General features: G+C 40.5%; 1 protein-coding gene across 2 annotated transcripts in view; it reads left to right on the top strand.

The window, feature by feature from the left end:
* The window catches only part of LOC149307442 (leucine-rich repeat-containing protein 28), a 36,197-nt gene extending 14,378 nt beyond the window's left edge, over positions 1-21,819 (top strand). For both annotated transcript variants that reach the window (XM_089539178.1, XM_089539179.1), the window contains exons 6-10: positions 7,349-7,555; positions 11,281-11,383; positions 14,199-14,374; positions 16,472-16,631; positions 20,072-21,819. In XM_089539178.1, coding sequence (XP_089395304.1) covers positions 7,349-7,555; positions 11,281-11,383; positions 14,199-14,374; positions 16,472-16,631; positions 20,072-20,144 — 719 coding nt within the window. In that variant the 3' untranslated portion in view covers positions 20,145-21,819. The remainder of the gene's footprint in view (positions 1-7,348; positions 7,556-11,280; positions 11,384-14,198; positions 14,375-16,471; positions 16,632-20,071) is intronic.
* The last annotated feature ends 1,347 nt before the right edge of the window (positions 21,820-23,166 follow it).

The following is a 23,166-nucleotide window of genomic DNA, read 5'->3' as shown; positions in this document are numbered from 1 at the left end:
TAAAACTTTCAGGTTGTAACATCATGCAGTAAGATTTAATTAAAATAGGGCCATGTTTACTCAGCAAACATTAGCAGTTAATTATAGATTTACTAAGTGAAAAGCTTCATGTTTTGCCAACTTTCATTGTAAGTGAATTAATTAAATGAAATTGGCAGTGACTTGAGCTCCCAGCCCCATTCTGTGGTGAAGTTCCCTTTCAAAAATACTATTTGTATTTCTGCCTTAAGAAAATAGGACTTGGAAAACTTGAAGTAGCTTGCTCCCAGTTTGCAACTATGTGATCCAGAGTAAAACCTTTTGCTTTATTGGGTGCTGTGAACTTAAACTGAGCTGTCCATGGTTTGTAACCCTAAGGTCTTTATGCCTATGAAGAACAGTATTTGTTCTGCACATGGTGGGATAAAGGAACATAACACCTGGTACATATGTCCCTTGCCATGTGAACATACCACCTCACCTGCCTTTGAAATGGGTAAACCGGTTGCTAACAGTGCTCATGTGCTACCCTGGTTCACAACAGAGCCTACCAAGTGCTTAATAAATTAGACTCATTTCAATTTTATGTTTCTTAAAACTCTTTCTTACCATTTATGCACCATCCCCAGCTGTTATAGCTCCCCATGACACTTTCTGATGTTACAGCATCATGTAGATAGGCTTACATTTATCAGTAAGCAAACCATTTGTGGTTTTGATTAATGTGTTCTCTATGAATCGCTAGGTCCCTTCAGCGCAACTCTGCCAGACGTTGACCATAGAGTTGCCCTGGAGGACCTGGAGATTCCTAGAGAGGTCTTCTCTTAGGTAAAAAGAATAATATATTTGTTTAATTTGCGGTTTTTCCACATTCATGGGGGTCCTTCAACCCTACACCCAGCGAATGTAGAGGGACTGCTGTAATGAAGAAAGTGTCCACGTTAACAAAGTCCAGAGCTACAATGTTTTTGGTTTGTTGTGGTCTGATGTGTCATTTTTCTCTGGGACCGATGAGAACGACAACAATAATTAATAATGGCACCTTTTCAGACCACAGGCCCTTAAATCCCAAACTGTTCTTCTAGCATTTGTAGATTTAACAATCATTTCCCCCAAACTGATATAAGGTGATAAATCCACTGACTATCCCCGGCAAGTAACCTCAACAGCCTTTGTCTTTTTTTTTTTAATTATTAAGAGGAGAGAAAGTCTGTGTAAGAGCTTTTACAGACAGACCTAAAGCTAAATTTAATGTTGGCCAAGATCCAAAGAACTGCTTTGGTTGCACCCAAGGACTTGGACATACATACCTGGAGGGGATTTTGAGTTTTGTTCATTAGGGTAGTTTCTGATCTCATGTTCAATCAGAAACTTTTTCAAACATGCCTCTGTTTCAAATGAACTGAGCCATGTAGCATGAAAAAGCATGCTGTTTGAGGAACACCTTGTCTGAAAGCATCCTTGGCCCATGGAAGTAGTTACATAGTTCTTCTGGATCCTGGCCATTACATTTAATGTTAAACAGCTTTAGTGAGACCTCTCTGAATATCTTATGTGTTGCTGTTACAAACACAGCTTCCAAGATATTTCACTGATGGTTTTCCTTGAAACTTTGTTTTATAAGATATTATATACAAGCTTCATTCGTTCTGAAATAAAAAAGGAAATGGCCTTAGAAACCATCTCGATGAAATCTATATGTTAACCATGGCTGTGAAGGTGAATATGATTCTTTGCTCTAATTTGCGACTACTGTACTTATCTGGTTTGCTAAATGAGTGGATGAAGCTTAATTTCAGTACAGAATATATTTTATAGACATAAGAATTAGAGGACTTTGCTTCTAAATATAGACTCTTGTGGTTAAGTAGGTTCATCCCTCCTCCTGCCACTGACATATAAATCATATTGTAACATTCTCACCACAGTGAGCATTTATAAAATAGCCTAGGAATGATAATTGAACACCACCAAATCTGTTTTGCTTAGCAATTTACATTGCTACTTTGAGTCCCTTGAATGCATTGGGACTGAAAAGTCTGTACTCTTTTTCTCCTTCCAGTCCTGCCACATACCTTTCCCTTTTAGGTGCCAAGAAATACAGCATATGTGTGTGGTATTCATGCAGATGAAGATCCTTCTGAAATGCTTTCCAGTATTTTTTGTTCTGTTCTAAAATTCCTCGGTGCCCTACTTTTGGAGAGAACTAAGTATTAAGTATTGCAGAAGTATTGTCATGAAGGTGTAGTGCATAAAATCCTTTTCCTTTTTCCTTGGCTAAACTCATACAGGTTTCATGCCTTTTAAACAGTACATAACAGTTTTTAGTCGGAAGAACTGGAATACAGTTAAATGACAAAGTCATTTCTAATTCAACTACGTGGTTTCAGTAGCAGGCTATAGACCGAGCCAGAGAGGAAACTATTGAGGATATAAGCTTTAACATGGTATTTGTGTGTGTGTGTCATTTTGCATCAGTACAGCTGCATGAATCCATCATGCTTATGCTTTTAGAAGTACCTTGACTTTCAAAGACTACATCTAAATTACTGATAGAAAAAGTGTGGCCCATGGTCTGCATGCATTTCCAAGGGTGCTTTTGCTGCCTCAAAATTGATCCTGCCCCAAAACTGAAATGTGTGTGTGGGAAAAAGAATTCTCAACGAATGGCCAATAGTTCCCCATAACTTCTGGGAAACAGTTTGTAGTGCCATATGTATAGGCTATTTTTGCCTGCTATGCCTTTTTAGGTCCATATAGGCCTTACTTTGTACAGGTGTGAAGACGGGAAGTACAGTTGGCCCCAGCAGATGAACCTCTGGTTTAAAGGGTGAGGCCAGTTCGGTGCATGCTGCGCTCCACCAGAAAAATCCATTGCACAGGCTCGAAGGACACATGCAACAGTTGGCCCTCCACATTTGCAGCTTTGGCTTTTGCAGATTTGATTATTTGCGGTTTGGATTAATATGTTCTCTCTAGGAATCTCTAGGTCCTCCAGCACAATTCTGCCAGAAGCTGACCATAGAGCTGTGCCGGAGAACCCAGAGGTTCCTAGAGAAAGCACTTCTCTAGGCATTTGTACGTCCTCCAGAATGATTCTATGATCAACTTCTGGCAGATGTTGATCACGGAGTTGCACTGGATGACCTGGAGATTCCTAGAGAGATATTCTCTCAGATAAAAAGAATAGTGGCTTTTTTATTTGAGTTTTTTCCCCACATTTATGGGGGTCCTTCACTCTTAACCCCAGCGAACGTGGAGGGACTACTGTAAGCAGAACAGTAAGTCTAAAAATATGAGGGACAGAGAACATTTCCAAAAATTGTAGTGAAATGGCCAATAGCCACTCCTTGAATTGGGGGCAAACTGAGTGACAGTGGGAGTAGAGTCCTCCAGGATCATGCAGATGCCCAACATGGATCTCCAACTCCTGGCACCTGCCCACTCTTCATTTAAACGATTGATGTTCACCATTTGTTTCACAACCAGCACAAAGACAATCTATTCTGCTTTCCTAATTTAGTAGTAGGAATAAAAATAAGAGAAACAGGACGGATTTGGTACATCAGGCACACTTCCAGGAGGATACTGTTTTCAAGTGAATAGATGTCTGGGGATTTGAGGAAAACATGAAATTACATTAGCATTTACCTCTTGCCAGTCCCTTGCAGTGTGTTTAAAGGAGCACTGTGTCTGAAGCAGGTTGTTTTTAAGCACATGTGCTTGCTATCAAGGTACAGGATCTAATTAGTAGTATTTTTTATTTTGTATATATCTTTAGCAACATTTTAAATAGTTCTTTTCATGTTTAGGAAAAAAAGGTGTAGTTTATAGTGAAAACAAGATACAATGAAACCAGCTGCTAATGGAGAACAAGTGGGGTGCCAGAAGGCTACGAAAGGGCAAAAACATTGTCCCTCTTTTCAAAAAAGGAGATCCAGAAAATTACAGGCCACTTAGCCTGACCTTAATACCAGAAGAAAATGTTAGAATGGATTATACAGGAGTCTGTCAGCAAGTATCTGGAAGACAATGCACTGATCAGTAGGAGGCAGCATGGGTTTGTCAAGTACAAATCCTGCCCAATTAGTCTTGTATCTTTCTGATCAGGTCACTTTGATCAGTCAATGATGGGAATGCTCTGGATGTTATTTATCTGGATTTCAACAACTCATCACAGTTGTTGCAGATGGGATGAGGGCATTCTGTGGCTCTGTACATCCTAAAATGTTTGGCTGGACAAAAAGATAAAAAGTCTGCAAGCGTCTTGCTTTGAGGCGTGAGCTATCCCCCCACTTCTCATTTATGTCAGATGACTTATTTTTACACCTCCCATTACAACAGTAGCATTGAGGTTCCTGGAATGTCCTCTAGTAGCAAGTCCTGAAGCAGAAAATGCATACACATCTGTTAGGAGTGCGCTGTTCGTCTATGTTTTCCTCTAAGCTATGGCTGTTTTCTTCCTTTTTGGTGATAGGGAACTTAGCAGAAGGTTTCCACTTACTTATTTCACTGTATTCCACCATTCTGTGTTTTCACTGGCCCAATGTGACGTACCATGTACAGTGTAATAACAGCAGCTGCAACAACAATAGGGGGTTGTAAAAATAGTAGCGGCACATTAAAATTGTAGTGGGTTACTCCTCACTCTGTGCTCTTTGGCTATACAGAGCTCTTCCCACCCCTTTGAGATTTTCCAAGACAGTTATGTGGAGCCTACTGGATTAGGGAAAAGAAGTTTCTGTCTGCTAGGCTTACTGCCTTTTCTTCCTAAAGCTCTTCATATCTGCTTGGCAGGTAGTCATTCATTTGAGGATGGGTCTGGATCTATGCACAGCAGAGAGGCTGAAGCCTCCTTTCCCTTCAGTAGCTTCAGCAGAGGGACTTAGAGGAGCATGGGGAAACCTTCAGCTGGAATTCCATCTGGGCATCATGGAGAGATTGCCAGACCATTGATTCCTCTCCCTCTTTTGGCCTCAGTGGTTGTAGTTGTGTAAATACCAAGGAGTGACATAGCCGTTTGTGAGTTTTTGATACATGAGCTCTATTTGCTTATACTTCTGGTCTGTGTATGTGCGTGCCTTCAAGTCGTCTGTCGACTTATGGCAACCCCATTAATTTCATTGAGTTTTCTTAGGCAAGGAACACTCAGAAGTGGTTTTGCCAGTTCCTTCCTCTGTAATATAGCCTACAGTACTGTGCTGTTATTTGGCTTTAGAGTTAGCCAGAAATCTTGGCTGTACAGTTGGTGTGTTTTGGGACTCGCTATTAATTTCAGTAGAGGTGTTTTTAATTTATCTATGCATTTTGTAGGTGTGACAAAAGGCCCAGCTCTGAGCATCAGATTGTGCCTAAACTCTGTAGCTCCTTGTGTACTAGCATAGTTCCACATCTACAGTGCTACTCTGTTGTAAATCCAGTTTGTTGTCAGAATGTTTTTTCTCCCGTTAGGATGAGGGGAAGTTGGTAATGACCTATTCCTCATCTAGCTAACATAATCTTAGATAGGACTGCAGCCTTTGTTCTTGACACACGCGTCCCTGGCGTTTGAAGGATAAAAAGAAGATGGGATATTCAGATGAGTGCTTTGCTGGATAAACAACAAAGATAAGAAATAGATCTTTCACTCCCAAAGACGTGAAAAATACCTTGGCCGGCAGAGACTCTGGATTGCTGCCAGTTTGCCAACTGGAGCTTTGAAGGATTTGGGCCTGGCCAGTGTTTGCAAGGCTATTTTTAGTGGCAGAGGAGAGGCTGTGTATGAAAATAGCAGGACCTTTTTCTTGTCATTCAGTATGTAGGAAGCTTTCTTTCCACTACTGGCTGTACTTTGTGCATGTGTAAGACCATTCTGCTGTACTTGTGCTGCAGCTATGTTGTTCGAACCAGTAGTCACTAGACCTTTTTGTTTTATGTGCTATATTAACTAATGTAGCCATGCATTTGCCCTAATTTTCTCTCTTTCTCCTTAACTTGCTGTCCCTCTTCCCTCCCTTGTATTCCCTTATTGCTATAGATGGACAAGAGTAATTGTCTGCCATCACCACTTTCTTCTTTGTGTTGTCTTGATTACTTTCTACAAGGCTTACATATGCTTCTAGCCCAGTTAGCAAGTTAAGACAACTTTTAATATGACCTTTATTTTCTATGCCAGTCCCCCTACAGTACTTGAAGTGGTTTGTAAAGAGACATTTCTTTGTTAACATTTAGATCTATTTCCTGCACTGTTGTTAATTATTTCTGAATTTAATAGAAATGAAAGAGAGAGTTGCATTGGGTTTGCAGCACTATCCTTTTAGTGTCCCTCACATCCACACCTATATATTCTTGTGGGAGCTCACTCTGTATAACTTCAGCAATGCCTATTTACTTTTTTATTAACTTGGTATCTTTAAAGAGGTGCAGAAATGCATCTTGGTAAAATGAGGCCTGCTTTCTTGTGAGGTTTTGTCTTTAGCTTTTTGTGTGTGTTGGAGATATCCTCCCTCCTATTGCAGTTACTGGAAACAATCTTCTTTTAATTAAGATGTGATGGCTGCAAGGCTTGCAGAAAACTCATGAGAATTTGCAAGAACATTTTCATATTGGTTCTTGAGTTTTCCCCTCCATTTAGAGAAATTGAGCTTCTCCCTGTACCTATCTCCATTGTGTCTAATGGAGCTTCAAATTAACAGAGCTGCTTGATTACTTGTTAGGGGACAGTTGTCATAAAAGGCACAAGCTTTGGGGATAGTGTTCTGGATGCTAGTGCAAATGGAAGACTTCGAGTTAAAAAAGGAATTTCCTTTACCATGTTATAGCCTAAGACCAAAGTTCTTAACGGTGAAGTGTACCAGATCCTATGATTCAGAACTATATTCGTGATAGCATAAGTAGATCCTACACAGATTGTGATCCACCTGCCCAAACATAGCAGATTCCCTACCTGGGTATCTCAGGTAGCTTTCATTAGTGTCAAGAATGGTACTAAATGACAATTAAAATGGATTCTGCAGTGGGTAAAATGGTGGCCTTACCACAAGACAGTAAATCTATATTCAAATAGCAGATTTTAGGGGCATCATTTTAGGGGCAGCAAAATTCATTGAAGGATAGTTTACATGCCCTGTAAACTATCTTGCTACTCTCACATGTAGTGGAGAAGACTGTTCTATAAGTATTTAAATAAAATTTAGCTAAAAGTTCAGTTCACTTATGTATGTGGATGGGGGGGAGGCATATTGACCTTTGCCTAAGACTTCAAAACCTCTTGGGCTTGAACTGATGGGTTAAATATGTAAGTTTACTTTCCCCATTTGAGTTACATTTCTGTTGAAGTGTTCTTTAAATGCTGTACTTAACTCAGCTGCATTTGCTGTTTGTTTTGTAGAGGTTGGAGACCTTCGGGAGTTGCAGACACTGGACATCTCAACCAATCATTTGATAACTTTGCCTGAAAGGCTACACATGTGTGTCTCTCTTCAGTACCTAACTGCAGATCGGAACCATCTGTGGTATGTCCCTCGCCATCTCTGTCAGCTTCCTAGTCTGAATGAATTGTCCATGGCTGGAAACCGCCTCGCATTCTTGCCACTTGGTGAGTGATCCTTTCTGTCTCTCATCACATGTCTTTCCCCTTTAGTTAGTTAGTTTGTTTGTTTTGCTTTGTTGCAGTACTGTTTCAAAGCACAAGGAACGGATGGCATATCAGTTGAGCTGCTTCATGCTACAGAGACAGCAGCTACTCTAATTCAACTAAAATCTGTCAACAAATATGGAAAACAAGACAATAGGCCACAGATTGGAAACATTCAGTACACATTCCAGTCCCCAAGAAAAGGGACACCAGGGATTGCAGTAACCACAGGACCATTTGCATTAATCTTCCATGCAAGCAATGTGATGCTCAAAATTCTATAACAAAGACTTTTACCATTTTACCAAAGGGGAAGACTGCATTCCAGAAGGATAGACTTAATCAGGGAAACAACAGCTCTGTGTCTGCATGACCTGAGCAGGGCTGTTGACGATAGGGTGACTTGGAACTCTTTCATTCACGGGCCACCACAAGTCGAAGTCAACTTGATGGCAGTTAACAACAACTCCAAAATTCACTGCCTTTTCTAAAATCATTGTTAGCCAGAACATCCTTAACCTATATCAACACTGAATGGATTAAATGCTCCTACTTAAACAATACATATTGGTTAATTGAGGTGACTGAAACCAAATTGAAGGGGTTACTGAAATACAGTGGTACCCCGGGTTACGAAATTAATTCGTTCCGCCGCCGCTTTCGTAACCCGGAAACTTTCGCTAGCCGAAAAGCCCATAGGCGCTAATAGCGAAAGCCGCGATTCCATGTGAAATCGCGCCGAAAAGCACCAAATTTTTCTTCGTAACCCGAAATAACCTTCGTAACCCGGAAATGTTTTTTTCAATGGATTTTTTTCGTAACCCGGAAATTTCGTAAGGCGGCGCATTCGTATCCCGGGGTACCACTGTATTGTCATTATAGTCAAAGGAGGTTAAGAGCATAGTTTTGTGTCTCTTAGGTCTGTTTGTGTCCCTTCAGCTTCTTATAGCACCGACAGAGGCATAAATAATTATGACATCTTTAAAACTGCTGCCCTAGAAACAATCTGGCACACACATGCAACCCATTTTTTGAATTTTGGAATAGCTACTGAAACCTCAAACCGAGCTTTCTTTGAAGGGACTAGTTATGTCTCAAAAAATAACTTCAGACTGTGGGCTTGGGTTTAAGGGATATACATACATGAAAAGCTTTCTAGTCTAGCAACTGGTGTCCATGAAAGCCTTCCTTTCTTGATTTTGTGTAGGAGGGATTTTCACAGAGGGCTTTAACCATAGTTGGGTTTAAATGGACACAGGTATACACAGAAGATGTCTCTCCATATGTTTGCAGTTCTGTTCCACAGGCTGGTTGTAGTTGTATCCACTGAATGCATTAAAAAATTAACCCACATGTTAGAAGGAAAAAATGCTTTAAAACAAGGTTGCTTACTCTCTGGAGAGCCAGTGTAGTATCATGGTTTGAGTGATAGCCTACAACTCCAGAGACCAGGGTCAAGTCCCTGCTTATCATGCATGATAGTAGTAAAAGTGGCAGAGCACATTACAGGTGGATAGATTAGATCAAGGAAGCCATGGCCCTGTGTGTGCAGGGTTTCTTAGCCATCTCTCATTCATGAGCTCACCGTGAATTGAAGGCAACTTGATGGCACATTACAACAAAAACAAGGTTATTTTGTGATACAGAGGTCTCAATCATGGTGCTATGGAATATGGAAGAAGATGTGATTGGCACCACAATTGCCATTATTCTAGCGCGAGGTCAAAACCTTTTCATTTGCCAAAGCATTTTAAAGATAAATGGATTCTGTCTGATGTCTTTGCTGCTTTTAGGAACTCTGGCATTCCTATTAAATCCCACTTGTTGTGGTACTCCTTGTGCCACCCTTAAGTGACCAACCAGTCACCCTCCATCTTCGAAGCTGGGTGACACAGCCCAAGCAGTTGTACAGTTTTGCTGCCAACTCCAAAGTCAGGATGAAGGCTGGAAGTTGTTCAGTTGTTCCATGGCCAAGATTGTTTTGAGGGTGCTTTAAAGGCTATAAGAAAGCTAGTGTGGTTTAATAGTTGATGTGTTGGACCGGGTTTGGAGACCAGGGTTTGTATCCCTACTCAGCTATGGAAATTCGTTGAGTGGCCATGGGCAAGTCCCAGTCTCTCAGCCTAAGAGGAAAGCAATGACAAACCTCCTTTGAATAAAACCTGTCAAGAAAACCATATGATAGGGTTGCCCTATGTTAGAGCTGACTTGAAGGCTCACAAAAAACAACGTAAAAGCTATAAATAAATAAGAAATAAAGCTGCTGAATCAAACTATTGTGCAACATGACATCTTAACAACAGAATTAGTTACATATTATAAGCAAGAACTTTATATTCAACTACTTCATTACTTGCCTTTAGTATTAATAAAGTAGTGCTAGAACCCCAAAGTGTGATAAACACTGGCCTTTTTTGTCACCAAGTGTGCAGCTCATCTGTATTTCTACTTTCACAATAGGGTTAAAGAACATCAGTACAGACACATAAGACCTTTTGTTCCATCCTCAGCCATGTGGAATGCATATGCCAGTGCCTTGAGGTCAAAATGAGAGGGGGAAAAACTTGAATTGGGGTCTGTTCAGGACTCATGCCATTTGGTCAGTTCTAGTAAAAAGGCTCTGATCTCCTGCTCTAGTAGGAGGAAAGTGGAAATGTTTTTAGACAAGCTGCAGTGCTTTAAAAAGCCCTCTGAAAACTTCCTTTGTAGCATCAGATGGAGAGCCTCCTTACTCTTTGAGGCCCAGAAGGAATGTGTTCAGCAGAAAAGCATTTTGCAACGTTTATTACAGGATCAGATTCTTAAAACTTAAAAGCATCAGAGAGTGGGAAGAACCACTTACAGCAGCAGCTACTAAACATTTAGAAATCTTTTTTGTGGTTTGAGGTGGCATAGCTTTTATTCTTTTTGAGACTTTTACATATATGTGTACACCTGCTACTTAGTTACATGAAGCTTGTCTCTTAAAAGCCTTTTCAAAGGAGTGGAAATGGAAAGATTATATTATAAGATTCAGATATTGCATTTTTTCCTGAATGGTTAATTAAAAAGAGTGCATTTCAGCTGAAGATTCGAGTCAGTTTATGAAATATTTGAAATACAGCATTGAATACAAAAAAGTTTAGTACAAACAGCAGCTACAGCCAAACGTAAAATGAAACAATGCATTAAAAACTTGGGGTGTGTGTCCAAATTCTTTGTTTCGTTTATTAAATAGCTTTCATCTCTTTTTATAACAAATGCATATTTTCCACATGCACGTGTAGGAGTTTTCCTTTATCACTAGTTCCACTGTGATTTGTCTTCGAATCAAATAGTCTTACTTATTGAGAGGGGTTTGACAAACCTCTTAAAAGGATCACATAGGAAAAATGGGACTTGTTTGCGTCCTTCCTTTTCCCAGCATTTAATATGACTAATAATGTATCAAGAAAGCATGTCTCCGTCACGGCTTAATAGATGGAAATTTGGAAGAGGGACTGACTTGAGGGATAATTTTAATTGGAGACCTCTTGTCTTGTTTTGCGTGGCTTTCATCTACTTGACTAATCTGATCTTTAATCAAGCGCCATTCATAATGCGAGTGTTCACTGACACAGAGCCTGGTAAGTTTTTACATTTGTATTTCAAGGATATCTGCCAGCAATGTGATTATTTCATCTTCCTGTTTTGTGTCTTCCGTCCAGATTTAGGTCGTTCCCGAGAACTGCAGTATGTTTATGTGGATAACAACATTCACCTGAAAGGGCTTCCCTCTTACCTTTATAATAAAGTCATTGGTTGTAGTGGGTACGTATATGAGTTAAGCTGCCATGTCTCTTCTTCTAAGGCTTTCCAAAAATGCAGGCTGCCTTTTTCAAGTGAAACTTTCCTTTGGATGTTTTTTTTTTAAATTCATCACATTACATTACTTTGAAGAGATTACATTGACTGCCAGCTCCCTCCAATTGTGCTAAATCTCCTGCATTAAATTTCTCAATATTGAATACTTCTAGTGCTAAGCTGTTTGCTGTCTGCCTGTTTCTTGATGTTTTAGGACGTTTCTGGTGCCGAACATGCGCTGTGAAGTAAAACATTTCACTCAAAATGCAGATGTTATCAATTTTGTATGCTCACGTTCTAACCCTGTATTTTAGGCATAAAGTCCTTTTGATTTCCCCCCCCCCCCCACAGGCAGATACCTTTGAATATACCTATATTTTGCTAAACTATTCATGCTATGGAACAGTGTGGTGGATCTTATTTACTTACTTTTCACATTGAGACAGTAATTTTGTGGCAGAACGTATTCCCTTAGTAAACAAAATATCTCGTCTGAGTTTAATTTGGATTTATTTGTACTTTTAAAAGCATCTCAATGTGTGCTTTAGGCATCATTGGCAACACATGAAAGCACGCACATTAAAGAAAGTGGCAAATGCAGGTATAACCCCCTGTAGGTCTGTGTTGCTTTCTGTCAGGTGGTTATGCAAATAGATCTCTGGGTACTGTACACTCTTCTTACGCTGAACAAAAAGAGATTATATCTGATAAAGAAGGTGGATGTTCATAAGTAGTAGCCACAGAACTGAACTCCCCAACCCTGTTACAAAAAGTATGGTGTAGAGAATGTGGAAAAGATGAATGTGTAGTACTATCTCCTGGCTGGAGCACTGTCCATCAATTTAGTTCTCTAAACTGATGATTACCAAAAGGTCTCTATTATTATATGCTGTGGAAATAGCCATGCCAGAGCAAGTGGTTGCTTTTTTTCCCTTTTGCCCCTGTGGACCATGAAGCTTTTAAAAAATGCATACTGTTCCTTCCCCATGCAAAGCGGCTCCTTTCAAAATGGAGCAAATGGTGTTGATTTGGCATGTATTTTTTTCTGGCCAGCTTGCTGAAAATTTTTGCATTTGGTACCAATCTGAGGAGGATGCAAGATCTGGTCACAGGAAAATGACATTGGTGGCGCCAGATGATAGAAACAGTGGCATTTTTTTCTCTGAGTTGCATCCTGGGGTGGAAAAAGGTAATTGGTTTGGCCACAATGGATGCTCACAACCCTGCCATTCTCTGGACTATCTTGAGCTAGTATCCTTTCTCAGCCTAATTTACCTTAGAGATTTATAGTAAGGATCTCTCCCATCCTCATACCTGCCTTTGGGGGGAATGTTTCCTCCTCTCTGTCCCCTCTGGCTACCACAGTCTCCCTACATCTCCTGTTTCTCATGCTCCTTTCTGAATCCCGAGGGCAACTTATACTGTATTGTAATTTATTCCTGCCAGAGAAAGAGAGAGTAACTTGTCCAAGGGTATCTAATGAGCTTTGTGGAAGAGTAAGGATCTGAACCTTGGTCTCTAATGCTCAAGCTAAAAGCTTTCCCTCAGCTGCTTCTATTTTCTCCTCTCCTATTTAATTCATTGAATGTGGGGTTCTTCTTCTATAGTCACTTCACACAGTATAACAAACACCAGAAAATAAACATTTGGGCATGTCATTCTCCATCTCCTGCTCAGATGCTGTCCTCTATCTGTTGACTATGATCACTTCAAATCAGTTTCTTCATGTACATTGCCACTTTTGCTTAATTCACTTGTGGCCGTAGAGTGGGGTAGTGTTCATGCTAGCCTTTCTTCAAGCTTTTTGTGTAACTCTCTGACATCTGTTGAGGCTAATGAAAGTTGATAAACTCAAGTTGGGATTATCACATTGGAAAGTCTTAGCTTGTTTTTGTGTCACCACAGAAAATACAACTTGTCTTTTAGAGCTTCAGTAACTAAAAGTCATGGCCCTCCAGATGTTCGCTTATGACTTCCATCAGTCATAGCCAGCAAGGCCAAGTGGTGAGGAAATATGGGCCTGTTACAGACTGCCAAAATAAAGCTGCTTCGGGTCTCTTTGGAGGTATACTGTTTAAATGATGCATGCATCTTAAGAATCCGGAAGCTGCACCAAAGCTGCACTCCAGTGCTTAGGAATGGAGTGTGGCTTTGGCGCGACCTCTGGACTCTTAGGAACCATGCATCATTTAAATAGCATACCTCCAAAGAGACCCCAAGCAGCTTTATTTTGGCAGTCTGTAACAGGCCATGGGAACTGCAATCCAAAATCATTTGAAGGGCCACAGTTGCCCACCCTTGTTGTAACATATTTACTATTCCTGAAGCACAGTGTTGGATGCTTTTGATGAAAAGCCCATAAATTGAGTGTTCTTCACAACTTTTCCATTAATTAATTAGTTCTTTCTTGAGTTGTATTGGCATATGTTTCTGATTTCATGCAATTTTTATGAAGCCCAGGAAAACTCTTTTTAAAAGATCTCTGTAGAAAGAAGAAAATACAAGACAACTAGATAGTAATTTAATGAAGTTTGATAGATATAATGCCCTAGTTTTTATTTTGCTTGACAGCTTGTCAAAAGAAAAATCTGTAACCACTATAAGCTGGTTAATTCTAGGCAATGGCACCTGATAGTTGAGTGTTGAAAATGCCTGTCTTGTAATCATATGCTGCATGTGTCCAAGGAAGTACAATAGTTCTTTAGGTGGCTTGGGGTAATGCCTTTGTGTGTTATTTCACTGCTTTTAAATACATTTTACCTTTTCCCAAATATCTCTCCAGCTGTGGTTCTCCGGTTCTCAAGTCAGAGGTGAAGCTTCTGTCCTTTACATCAGGGCAACTGACAATTTTCCTCCCAGCAGAAGTGAAGGCAATAGGGACAGAATTGGACCATGTGTTGCCTTTGCAAGAGATGACAATGAGGACACTGTACAACACATATAGCAGGTTTTTCAAAGGTACTTGGACAGAGGTTGTGGTTCTAGAGTGCATAGGTCTTATCAAACATTTAAATACCTGGTCTCTTTAAAGCAGGGATGGGTAACATGGTGCAACTCCCATCATTCTCACAATCGAGTAGGCTAGCTAGGGTTGATTGTTATTGTAATACAACCACAGGCAGGCTGTTCTCCCTCTCCCAAATTTTGACAAATAGTGATTCATGCAGCAGATTATAGGAGTCATTGAAAAGGCAGCAAATTATTTGGTTGTTGCTGTTGCGGTTGTTCTGTATTGGTAAGGTGTAAGAACAAGAGTGTTGGTGGAATTCTTTTGCCTCAAGTGTCAAAATAATTTGACTGGCTTGCTATGCTTCTTCATTTTGGTGAGTAGGTGGCACTATTTGCGCTCTGCCTCAAGCATCAGAATCTTCTAAGCCAGGTCTGTCTGGTCAGTCCTATATCCCTACCCCATTTGCTGTAAAGAAACAGTTACAAATGGATATAATCTTTGCCTGCACCTGCACAATCCAGGCAGATGGGACTAATCAGGGAAAGGGGAGAATAGATATAGAAACCAGAAAATGATACCTTAAAAATGTAGAAAAGGGATGGATTGGGGAAAACATATGCAAGAAGTAGCAATTTGAGCAACCTGATTTTCAAAGCAGGCAGATGAGAGAGACATGTTAAATATTGGGGGGCAGGGGAGGTGAAAAATGGAGGTGGCAAAAGATTGAAACTTTAGAAGAAGAAGTTTCACAAGCATATTGGAAACTGCTAGAAAAAACCCAACCAGGGGCATAAAGAGACATAGATAAGAAGATCTAAGACATTTGTAAATTAAGAAGCGTATCTTGAAGGGAAGAAGCTTATTGGAAGTGCCCAGTGGCCAGCCTGGTACCTGAAGCATGTAGCCTTTCCAAGTGCCGTGTAGTCTGGCCATGTTTTTAAAACTCCAGCCAAAGTAGCATCCCAGTAACATTTATTGTAGGAATACAGAGGCTCTAAAGGACAGCCGAGTGTCATGCTTTAAATGTGAAAGTCATTTAGGAGCCTTTTCTTGCACAGAAAGTGGAAAAGCTGAAGCCTTTTCACAGTCTGCAGCAGAGAAGCAAGGGCCTTCTAATGGAGTAGAGAAGCAGAAATAATAATACAGTATTCCTGAGGCAAGAGGCTGTGCATCATCCAACAATGCAGCTCCTTCCCAGGCAGCCGGCTCCAGCGCTGGCAGGCTTGTTAAGCATGAGGCAGAACAACCGCTTGCAGCCCGTTGGCCATTGCAGTGCAACGTGACAGCTGAGCTGCTTTAGTTCTGCCCCAGTTCAGGCTTTTTTGTTGAAAACTGGCCCATGGCTTGTCAGCCTTTTGCATCATGCTGCCACATGGGGCCTTGTCTTCTGACAAGAACTTGAATATTGAGCTCGCTAAAAGTCCTTGGGAGTTCACGGCCTCACATATTGGGCAGTATAGGGGAGGTGTGGATAAGTGTAACTGAGATGAATGTGAATTAGCAAAGGACTCCGTTTCCCAAGACGTCAGCATTCTGTTCTTAAGAAGCTACTAGCTGCTTTATTTGCAGTTTGGGCCAGCGCTGGAACATTGGCTCAGAATTATGCACCATATTGTACGGAATTTGGCTGTGGGAAGAGACCTTATGATTAGTTAAATCTCATGCCCTTCTGATGTTGGTTAGAATAACAGAATCATAGAGATGGAAGAGGCCTCATGGCCCTTCACATCCAGCCTCCTACTCAGTGCAGGATCTACAGCTAAAGCATCCTCAGCAGGCAGCTGTCCAGACTCTTTTGAACACATCCAGAAAAGGAGATATCATCATCTCTCTAGGAAATTGATTCCATTGCCAAACCATTCTTATTGTCAGGTAGTTCCTTCTAATGTTCAATAAAAATCTACCCTTAATTTCAAACCATTACCTGGCCCTACCCTTTGAGGCAGCAGACAACAGGCCTGACCCCTCCTCTCTGTTACAGCCCTTTTTTATTATTTCAAGTGTGAACAGAATGCTACCATGCATCTAGGATGTGTTCATCATGATTAAGAAAAGTGTAATTATGTTTTGTTGAAATCAAAATTTATTTCTGTTTTCTTCTGTAGATTTGAAGTTCCTGACTCCAATCTCATTACCCAGAAGTCTCTTGGAATTATTGCATTGCCCTCTGGGACATTGCCACCGTTGCAGCCAGCCCATGTTTACTATTGTCTACCCAAAGCTCTTTCCCTTGAGAGAGACGCCAATGGCAGGATTGCATCAGGGGTAATTACAAGGGAAATTACATTGGGGCTACAGACCTCACACAAAGGCTCCAGTTAGAGGAATAAGCATCTGCATAAGGCTGCAGTTCTGCTTTTCTGGTGGATATTTAGGCATTGAATGTCAAGAGTCTCCAGAAAAAACGAGGAGGGGAGGAGAAGTAATAAATTTCTCTTTATTCTTAAGACTCCTATATCTATGTAGCTTGAAAGTAGCAGCTGTACAGCTGGTTACATAATCTTCTCTCTCACACACACACTCAGAATGATTGGTTTTCACATTGGTCTATAGCAAATGAATTTGCACACTTGTTTCTTGCCATGTATCCTTTTTCACTTTTATGGATTTGCTTGGACACTGGCTAGGAAGGGAAGCAGCAGAGTAACTTGAACTGTATTTGTTCCTGACACCCTGATTTGGAGCAATAGATGGGGAGCCAACATTTAAAGTTATGGATAAGGGAGAAAAAGGCATGTAGAATTATGCATTCTTGGCCACCTCATTAGAAGCATGTTGAGCTTGGAACACATTCCTCACTCATCTTCAAATCTTTGTGAGCCAGACGCCTGCCATCCCATCTTAGGTGCTGATATTTTTGGAAATCAAACTAAGTATCTGAAGGGTAATATTATTCTTTTCTTAAAACATGCACAGAAATAGAAAATTGGTTAAGGAGGAAAAGATAGAAACACTCACCTTTGCATTTTGACTGGCAGAAGGGTAGGAGCACACTATCTGGAAGCATCCTGTGTATATTTCTTGAGCTTTTAAAAATAGCTGCTGCTTTGTAGGTGTGTGTCATAACACTTCTGGTGTTCTTCCCCTCCCTCCCCTTTCAACAAGCAAGAGAAATTTATGAAGTGGGAACAACCCAGGCATCGTCCATTGAGACAGCAGCCACATGGCTGTGGACATAATTTCCTGTTCTAAGGGAGCTACCACCACCTTCATCATCCTCATCTCTTTAGAAAGGTGCCTCAGTTGCAACCACCATTCATCTTGTAAGCCGCCTTGATCATGCATTTGGAAAGGCGGGGTAAAAATAAAAATTATTATTATTATTATTATTATTATTATTATTATTATCCAGCTCTTCCATGTATAAGGTTTACTTCTTACATCTTTGGCAGTGGTACAGCTCTACCTGATTTGTTGTTGTGAACTTCCATCAAGTTGACCTCAAATTATGGTGGCCCTGTCCAAGCATTCCTATTATCAACAGTCTTACTCAGGTCTTGCATATTCAGGCTTCCTTGATTGAGTCTATCCACCTGTAATGTGGTCTTCCTCTTTTCCTGATGCCTTCTGCCTTGCCAGGCGCCAATATCAAAGCGTGATGGTTTCAGCTTAGTCCTCTTGGCTTCCAGAGAGAGTCCAGGCTTGCTCTTTTTTGTTGTTAACTGCCATCAAGTCAGCTTCGACTTATGGCAACCCTATGAAAGAGAGGCCTCCAAGTCCCCCTGTCATCAGCTGCCCTGGTCAGGTCTTGTAGACAGCAATCTTAAATTGTTGGTATTCCTTCCTCTAATTTTTGCCTCTCCTTCCTCTGAATCTATTCCTGCTTTATGTATTATATTTCTGGCATACAAATTGAACAGACCCCCTTACCAATTATCAAATAAAGCCATGTTAGTTTGTAGAATCAGTATGTAGAGAGATCTTGTAGCTCTTTTGAGACTAACTAAAAGAAAGAAGTTGGCAGTATGAGCTTTTGTAAACTTAAGTCTACTTCCTCAGATGCATTTGGAATATAGGAATACTTGGAGGGGTCACCATAAGTTGAAGTCATAAGTTGATGGGAGTTAATGAATGCTTCTGAGGAAGTAGACTTAATTCTATGAAAACCCATGTTGCCAACCTCTTTCTTTCCATTAGTTTCAAAAGTGCTACAGAATCTCTATGTATATCCCTTACCAATTGGAAACCATTTCATTGCTCTGTATTTTGTCCTCACAGTAGCCTCTTGAGCTGAATACAGGTTACTCATCAGGACAACCAGATTTTGTGGCTGGTACATCCATGTCTTCAAGAGCAATCAAATAACTTTTCATGATCTATATGGTCAAAGGCTGTGCTATAATTTATAAAGCATGAGCTGATTTTCTTTTGAATTTTTTTGATGTGCTACATTATCCAACATGTGTTTGCTATATGCTCCCTGTTGCCTCATCTTTTCCTGAATCCAGCTTCAACATCTGGTATTTGTCATTCTATTTATGGTAGAAGTCTTTGTTCTGGAATTCTGAGCAGCACTTTGCTTGCATGGGAAATCAATGCAGCGGTCCTGCTGTTAAATCCTTGGTGTCCCCTTTCTTGAGGATTGGAATATATATTCATCTTTTTCCATCTGTAGGCCATTGCTTTGTTTTCCATATTTGTTGACAGATTTTAATTAGAACTAGACTAGATTCTTTCTCTGTAGAGTGAAGCAGCTCTGTTGGTATGCCATCTGTTCCTGGTGATTTCTTTCTCCAAAATGCTCTGAGTGCAGCTTCCACTTCATTTTTAAAACTGGGAGCTGCACCATTCTTTGTATAGTTCTTCTTCGAATGAATCTTTTATCATTTAATCTCTTTTATATAATTCTTCAGTATGTTGTTTCCATCTTCTTTTTATTTCTACTTGGTCATGTAATGTATTTCCTTACTTGTTTCCTTGCTGTAGAGCATTCTCACTTTTGGTTTAAATTTATCTTGGATTTCTCAGATCTTGTGAAAGAGGTCTCCTGTTCTTCCTTTTTTGTTGTCATCTTTTGTTTCTCTGCACCGATTGTTACACTAGTTTTTTTGTCCAGTGCTGCAGTCATGCATTATTGACAGAAATTCACCATAAGAAATGGGACAATGTTGTTGTCACCAAGGCTGGGAACATGTTAGTGTTCATATCATTTGTGCAAAGATTTTTACATGTGTAAAGATGTATAACCTTTCCCTTGAATGAATTCGTAAGCGGAAGACTAAACATGAACAAGTGATAGCAGAATACAGTGTAGCCTGAACACTTTGTTCAATTTAATCAGTAGTAGATTAGATGGAAGACCCCAGTTCCTTAAATAATTGGAAGTGGAAGGGGGAAGATTACACAGACTTTTAAAAAATTCATCCTTTTCCCAAAGTATTTAATGAATTTGTCCAAATCTCTATAACTACAAAACTAGAAGTATTTAGCATCTCTCTCTCTCTCTCTCTCTCTCTCTCTCTCTCTTGCTCTCTCTCTTTTGGTATGTTTACAGAGGGAGGGGGGGAACCTCTTGCTATTTTTACAAACTCAAATATTTTGTGTACTTAGTTTACCAGGGCTTAATCCCCCTGCTCCTGATTTGTTTGCTTTCTAACTATCCAGAAAAGTTGTGTATTGTGGAGAAGAGCCAGTGTTTTAATCTTGAACTGACAACTGCTGTCTTCTTTCTCCCTCCACCCCTCTTTTCCCCCCTTCTATTCCAGGAGGACAACTGTTAGTTTTGTGGCATACTGCTGCTCCACCCAGTGTCTGCAGACTTTTGACCTATTGAGTTGATAAATACTTAAAGCTGTTCAGGAGCAGTGCCAGCTTAAAGCTGCATTAAACTGTGTCTCCTGATGGTACTGGAATAGTGTGAGTGTGAGAGTGTGTGTGTGTGTGCCAAAGCAACAGGAGGAGTGCCCAGCTGGGAACACTGCGAACCACTTGAATTCTGTGCCCGTATCAAACTTGGACAAAAAGCAGAAACTCCCTTGGAAACGTTTCGATCCTCCAGCATTAGAAAATGTTAACATCTTCCTGTTCCTTCCCAGGCAAGAACGTAAACCAAACAAACATGCAAGGAAGTGGACCTCTGGGATGCTCTTGTGGCTTGCGTGTATGATTTTCTAGTTGCATTTGTACATGACGCCATTCAAAGTGGGCTCAGTCACTTGGACAATATAAACTGATGTTGTGAACAATACATCTGCAAAACCTGTTACTTCCTTTGTGGCTTCCCTACTTGGCTGCGTATTACCACCCTTTACAGAGCAGCCATTTAAGGTAACAGTTTATTTGTGCTGGTGAGATTCCTCCCTCCCATTTTCCATTCAGAATGAAATGTGTTCTCACCCAGTTGACTTTTGATGGTTACTGAGGCTTATACTTTTGGAAAATTACTCTTTCTGAATGTCATTTGCTGCTGTCTGCCTGGAATTAGGTGGGTGGGGAAAACTGAAAATTTACCCTGTGTATGAAGTGGACAAATTTCAGAGGATTAACTGCGGAAAATGACAGAAAATGGGTAATTTCTTAGCAGACATTTTCAGAGTGTCATCCTGTGTTCTTGCAAAACCAAAGTAAGAGTTTAAAATCAATTTTCAAAGCACAGCTCTTCAGATGTTGTTAGACTGCAGTTCCCATGAGCCCTAAGAAGCGTAACCAGTGGTTAGAAATGCCAGGAGTTGCAATTCAACATCTGGATGTTCTCATTTTGGTTTTAAAAATAAGGGTAAGCCAGGAGGAGTCAAAAGTTGTTTGCTTACATCCTCATCCTGTACAAAATTCTTTTAAAATGTAATGTCAATGTTAATAGAACTTGTAAGGTGAGAAATGGTACAGTTTGCATAGCAGTAGTTTTAGTATTTTGGCTTCAGACTAACATCAGGGAAGGCCATGAAAGGGAGAGTGGAGTAAACTCACTTTTTCCTAATGTTTCTTTGAAAAGGCTATGATAGCATTTTAACTGGTTTGTATTCAAGAAGAGCCTTGCAGATATTATTACTGCTCTGAGGATTGTTTCTTGGAATCTTTGATTATACTTAACAGTGTAAAAACCAACAGGGAGCCCAAATTGTTGGCCTTACCATAACAATTTAATTTTTAACAGAAACCAGAAATAAGAGCAATCCACAGTCCTAAGCTGGTTTTCTTTAGTACATGGTTGTGAATGCATACAAGCCTCTAACTGGTTGCAGGTTTTGACAAGTTCTCTCCCCACCCAACCCTGGCCCCCATTTATCTGCCTTGAAGTGTCAAGAGTCTTCTTTCAAGCCGCATACTGGATGAGGTTTGCAGCACTCTTCAGGTGTTCCCAAGCACAATAGTGGTAGAAGGCAGGAGGCAAGCACAAGCCTGGTAATTGCAGATGCAGGTACATTTGTGGTAATATGGAAGGGAGGACATTTTCTCATTGTAAGCAAAGGAATTTTGTATCATTTTTGAGACTAACTGAAACAAATAAGTTGGTAGCATGGGCTTTCATAAACCTGAGCCTACTTTCTCAGCGGAGGTAGGCTCAAGTCTATGAATGCTCATGCTACCAACTTTCCTCTTTCAGTCAGTCTTAAAGGTGCTACAAGATCCCTTTGCTTACTTATTTTCTAATTGTGTTATTATGCATCTCCATGGATGCTTTTCTGAAACAGACTGCATCTACATGGCAGAGATAATCAGGTTTGACACTGCTTTAACTGCCATAGCTCCTCATTACGCTGGTGCCACAACAGACTGCCACTCCTGGAATTCCATAGCATGGAGCCATGGCAGTTAAAGCAGTGTCAAACCAGATTATATCTGTCGTGCAAATGCACCCAAAGTAGGCAGCTCCAGGAAGTTCAGTCTGTGGGCTGCATGTTCTGAACTGGAACATGTTTCAGAAAGGGCTTCATGTTTTTGTATGCTTCTCTGTGGAGAAAAACCTTGAGTGTAAGATAGTAGCATGACAGAGTGGCACAGTATTTGATCCTCTAAGGTATCTGGGCTGTTTTTTCCAATACAGGTTAGGAATGCAAGCCTCAGCCTTCAGTCTGGAGTGGACTCTGCCCTAAATTAAGGACTTCTTCATTCTATTCATAAGAACTAGGTTTCATGTAATACCTGATCCTCAAGGAAGGTGGCTAAGAATCCAACAGGTGAGAAGGCTAGAGTGGCTTGAATCTCGGGTTCACGCCTTCCACCTCCTAGGAAGGAAGGGTGCTCTGAGCAATTGAAAAGCGTAAAGAATAGCTTCTTGCACAAAGGAAGGACTCTTCCTTGTCTCATTGCTTTTGTTTATATGGTGGTTTAAAAATAATTTCCTGGTCTTTAGTGCAAGAGCTATAGTCCATTCTTAATCTGCAGTCTTTCCTTGCTACCAGGGAACTATTCCTTCCTCTTTTCCATTTGTCCAGGGCTTGTTCTCCTCCTTGAGAGGGAGGCAAAAGCAAAGGATGAGTTACCACTTTGTTCACCATAGACATTCTATCTGGTTGGGATAGTAATGGGTAGGGAATGCATGTGTAGCCCACCTCCAACTACCTGGAGGCATCTGCTTTGGTAGTTTGAGGGAGATAATAGTTCAAAACTTGGCTGTAGCTACAGCTTTTTCTAAATGTCCTAACCCCAAAATAAAAAAAACAAACTTAAGCATCTTGTATGCTGTGTTTCTATTGGCTTTCTATTCTGTTCAATTTCAAGCCTGGCCAGTTGTTAATTTCCATCTAGTCAGCTTTGATATATGGCAACCCTATGAACGAGGGACTCCCCTATCCTTCCATTTCTTCCTTCATTCTCCCCTGTCTTTGATTCACCCCTCTTCTTCATATAGTCAACATCT

Source organism: Sceloporus occidentalis, unplaced genomic scaffold (genome assembly GCF_023333645.1).
Source record: "Sceloporus occidentalis isolate IW3139 unplaced genomic scaffold, rSceOcc1.0.p SCAF_9, whole genome shotgun sequence".
Taxonomy (NCBI): domain Eukaryota; kingdom Metazoa; phylum Chordata; class Lepidosauria; order Squamata; family Phrynosomatidae; genus Sceloporus; species Sceloporus occidentalis.
The sequence above is the reverse complement of the archived record's forward strand: the minus strand, read 5'-3'. Positions and strand labels throughout refer to the sequence as shown.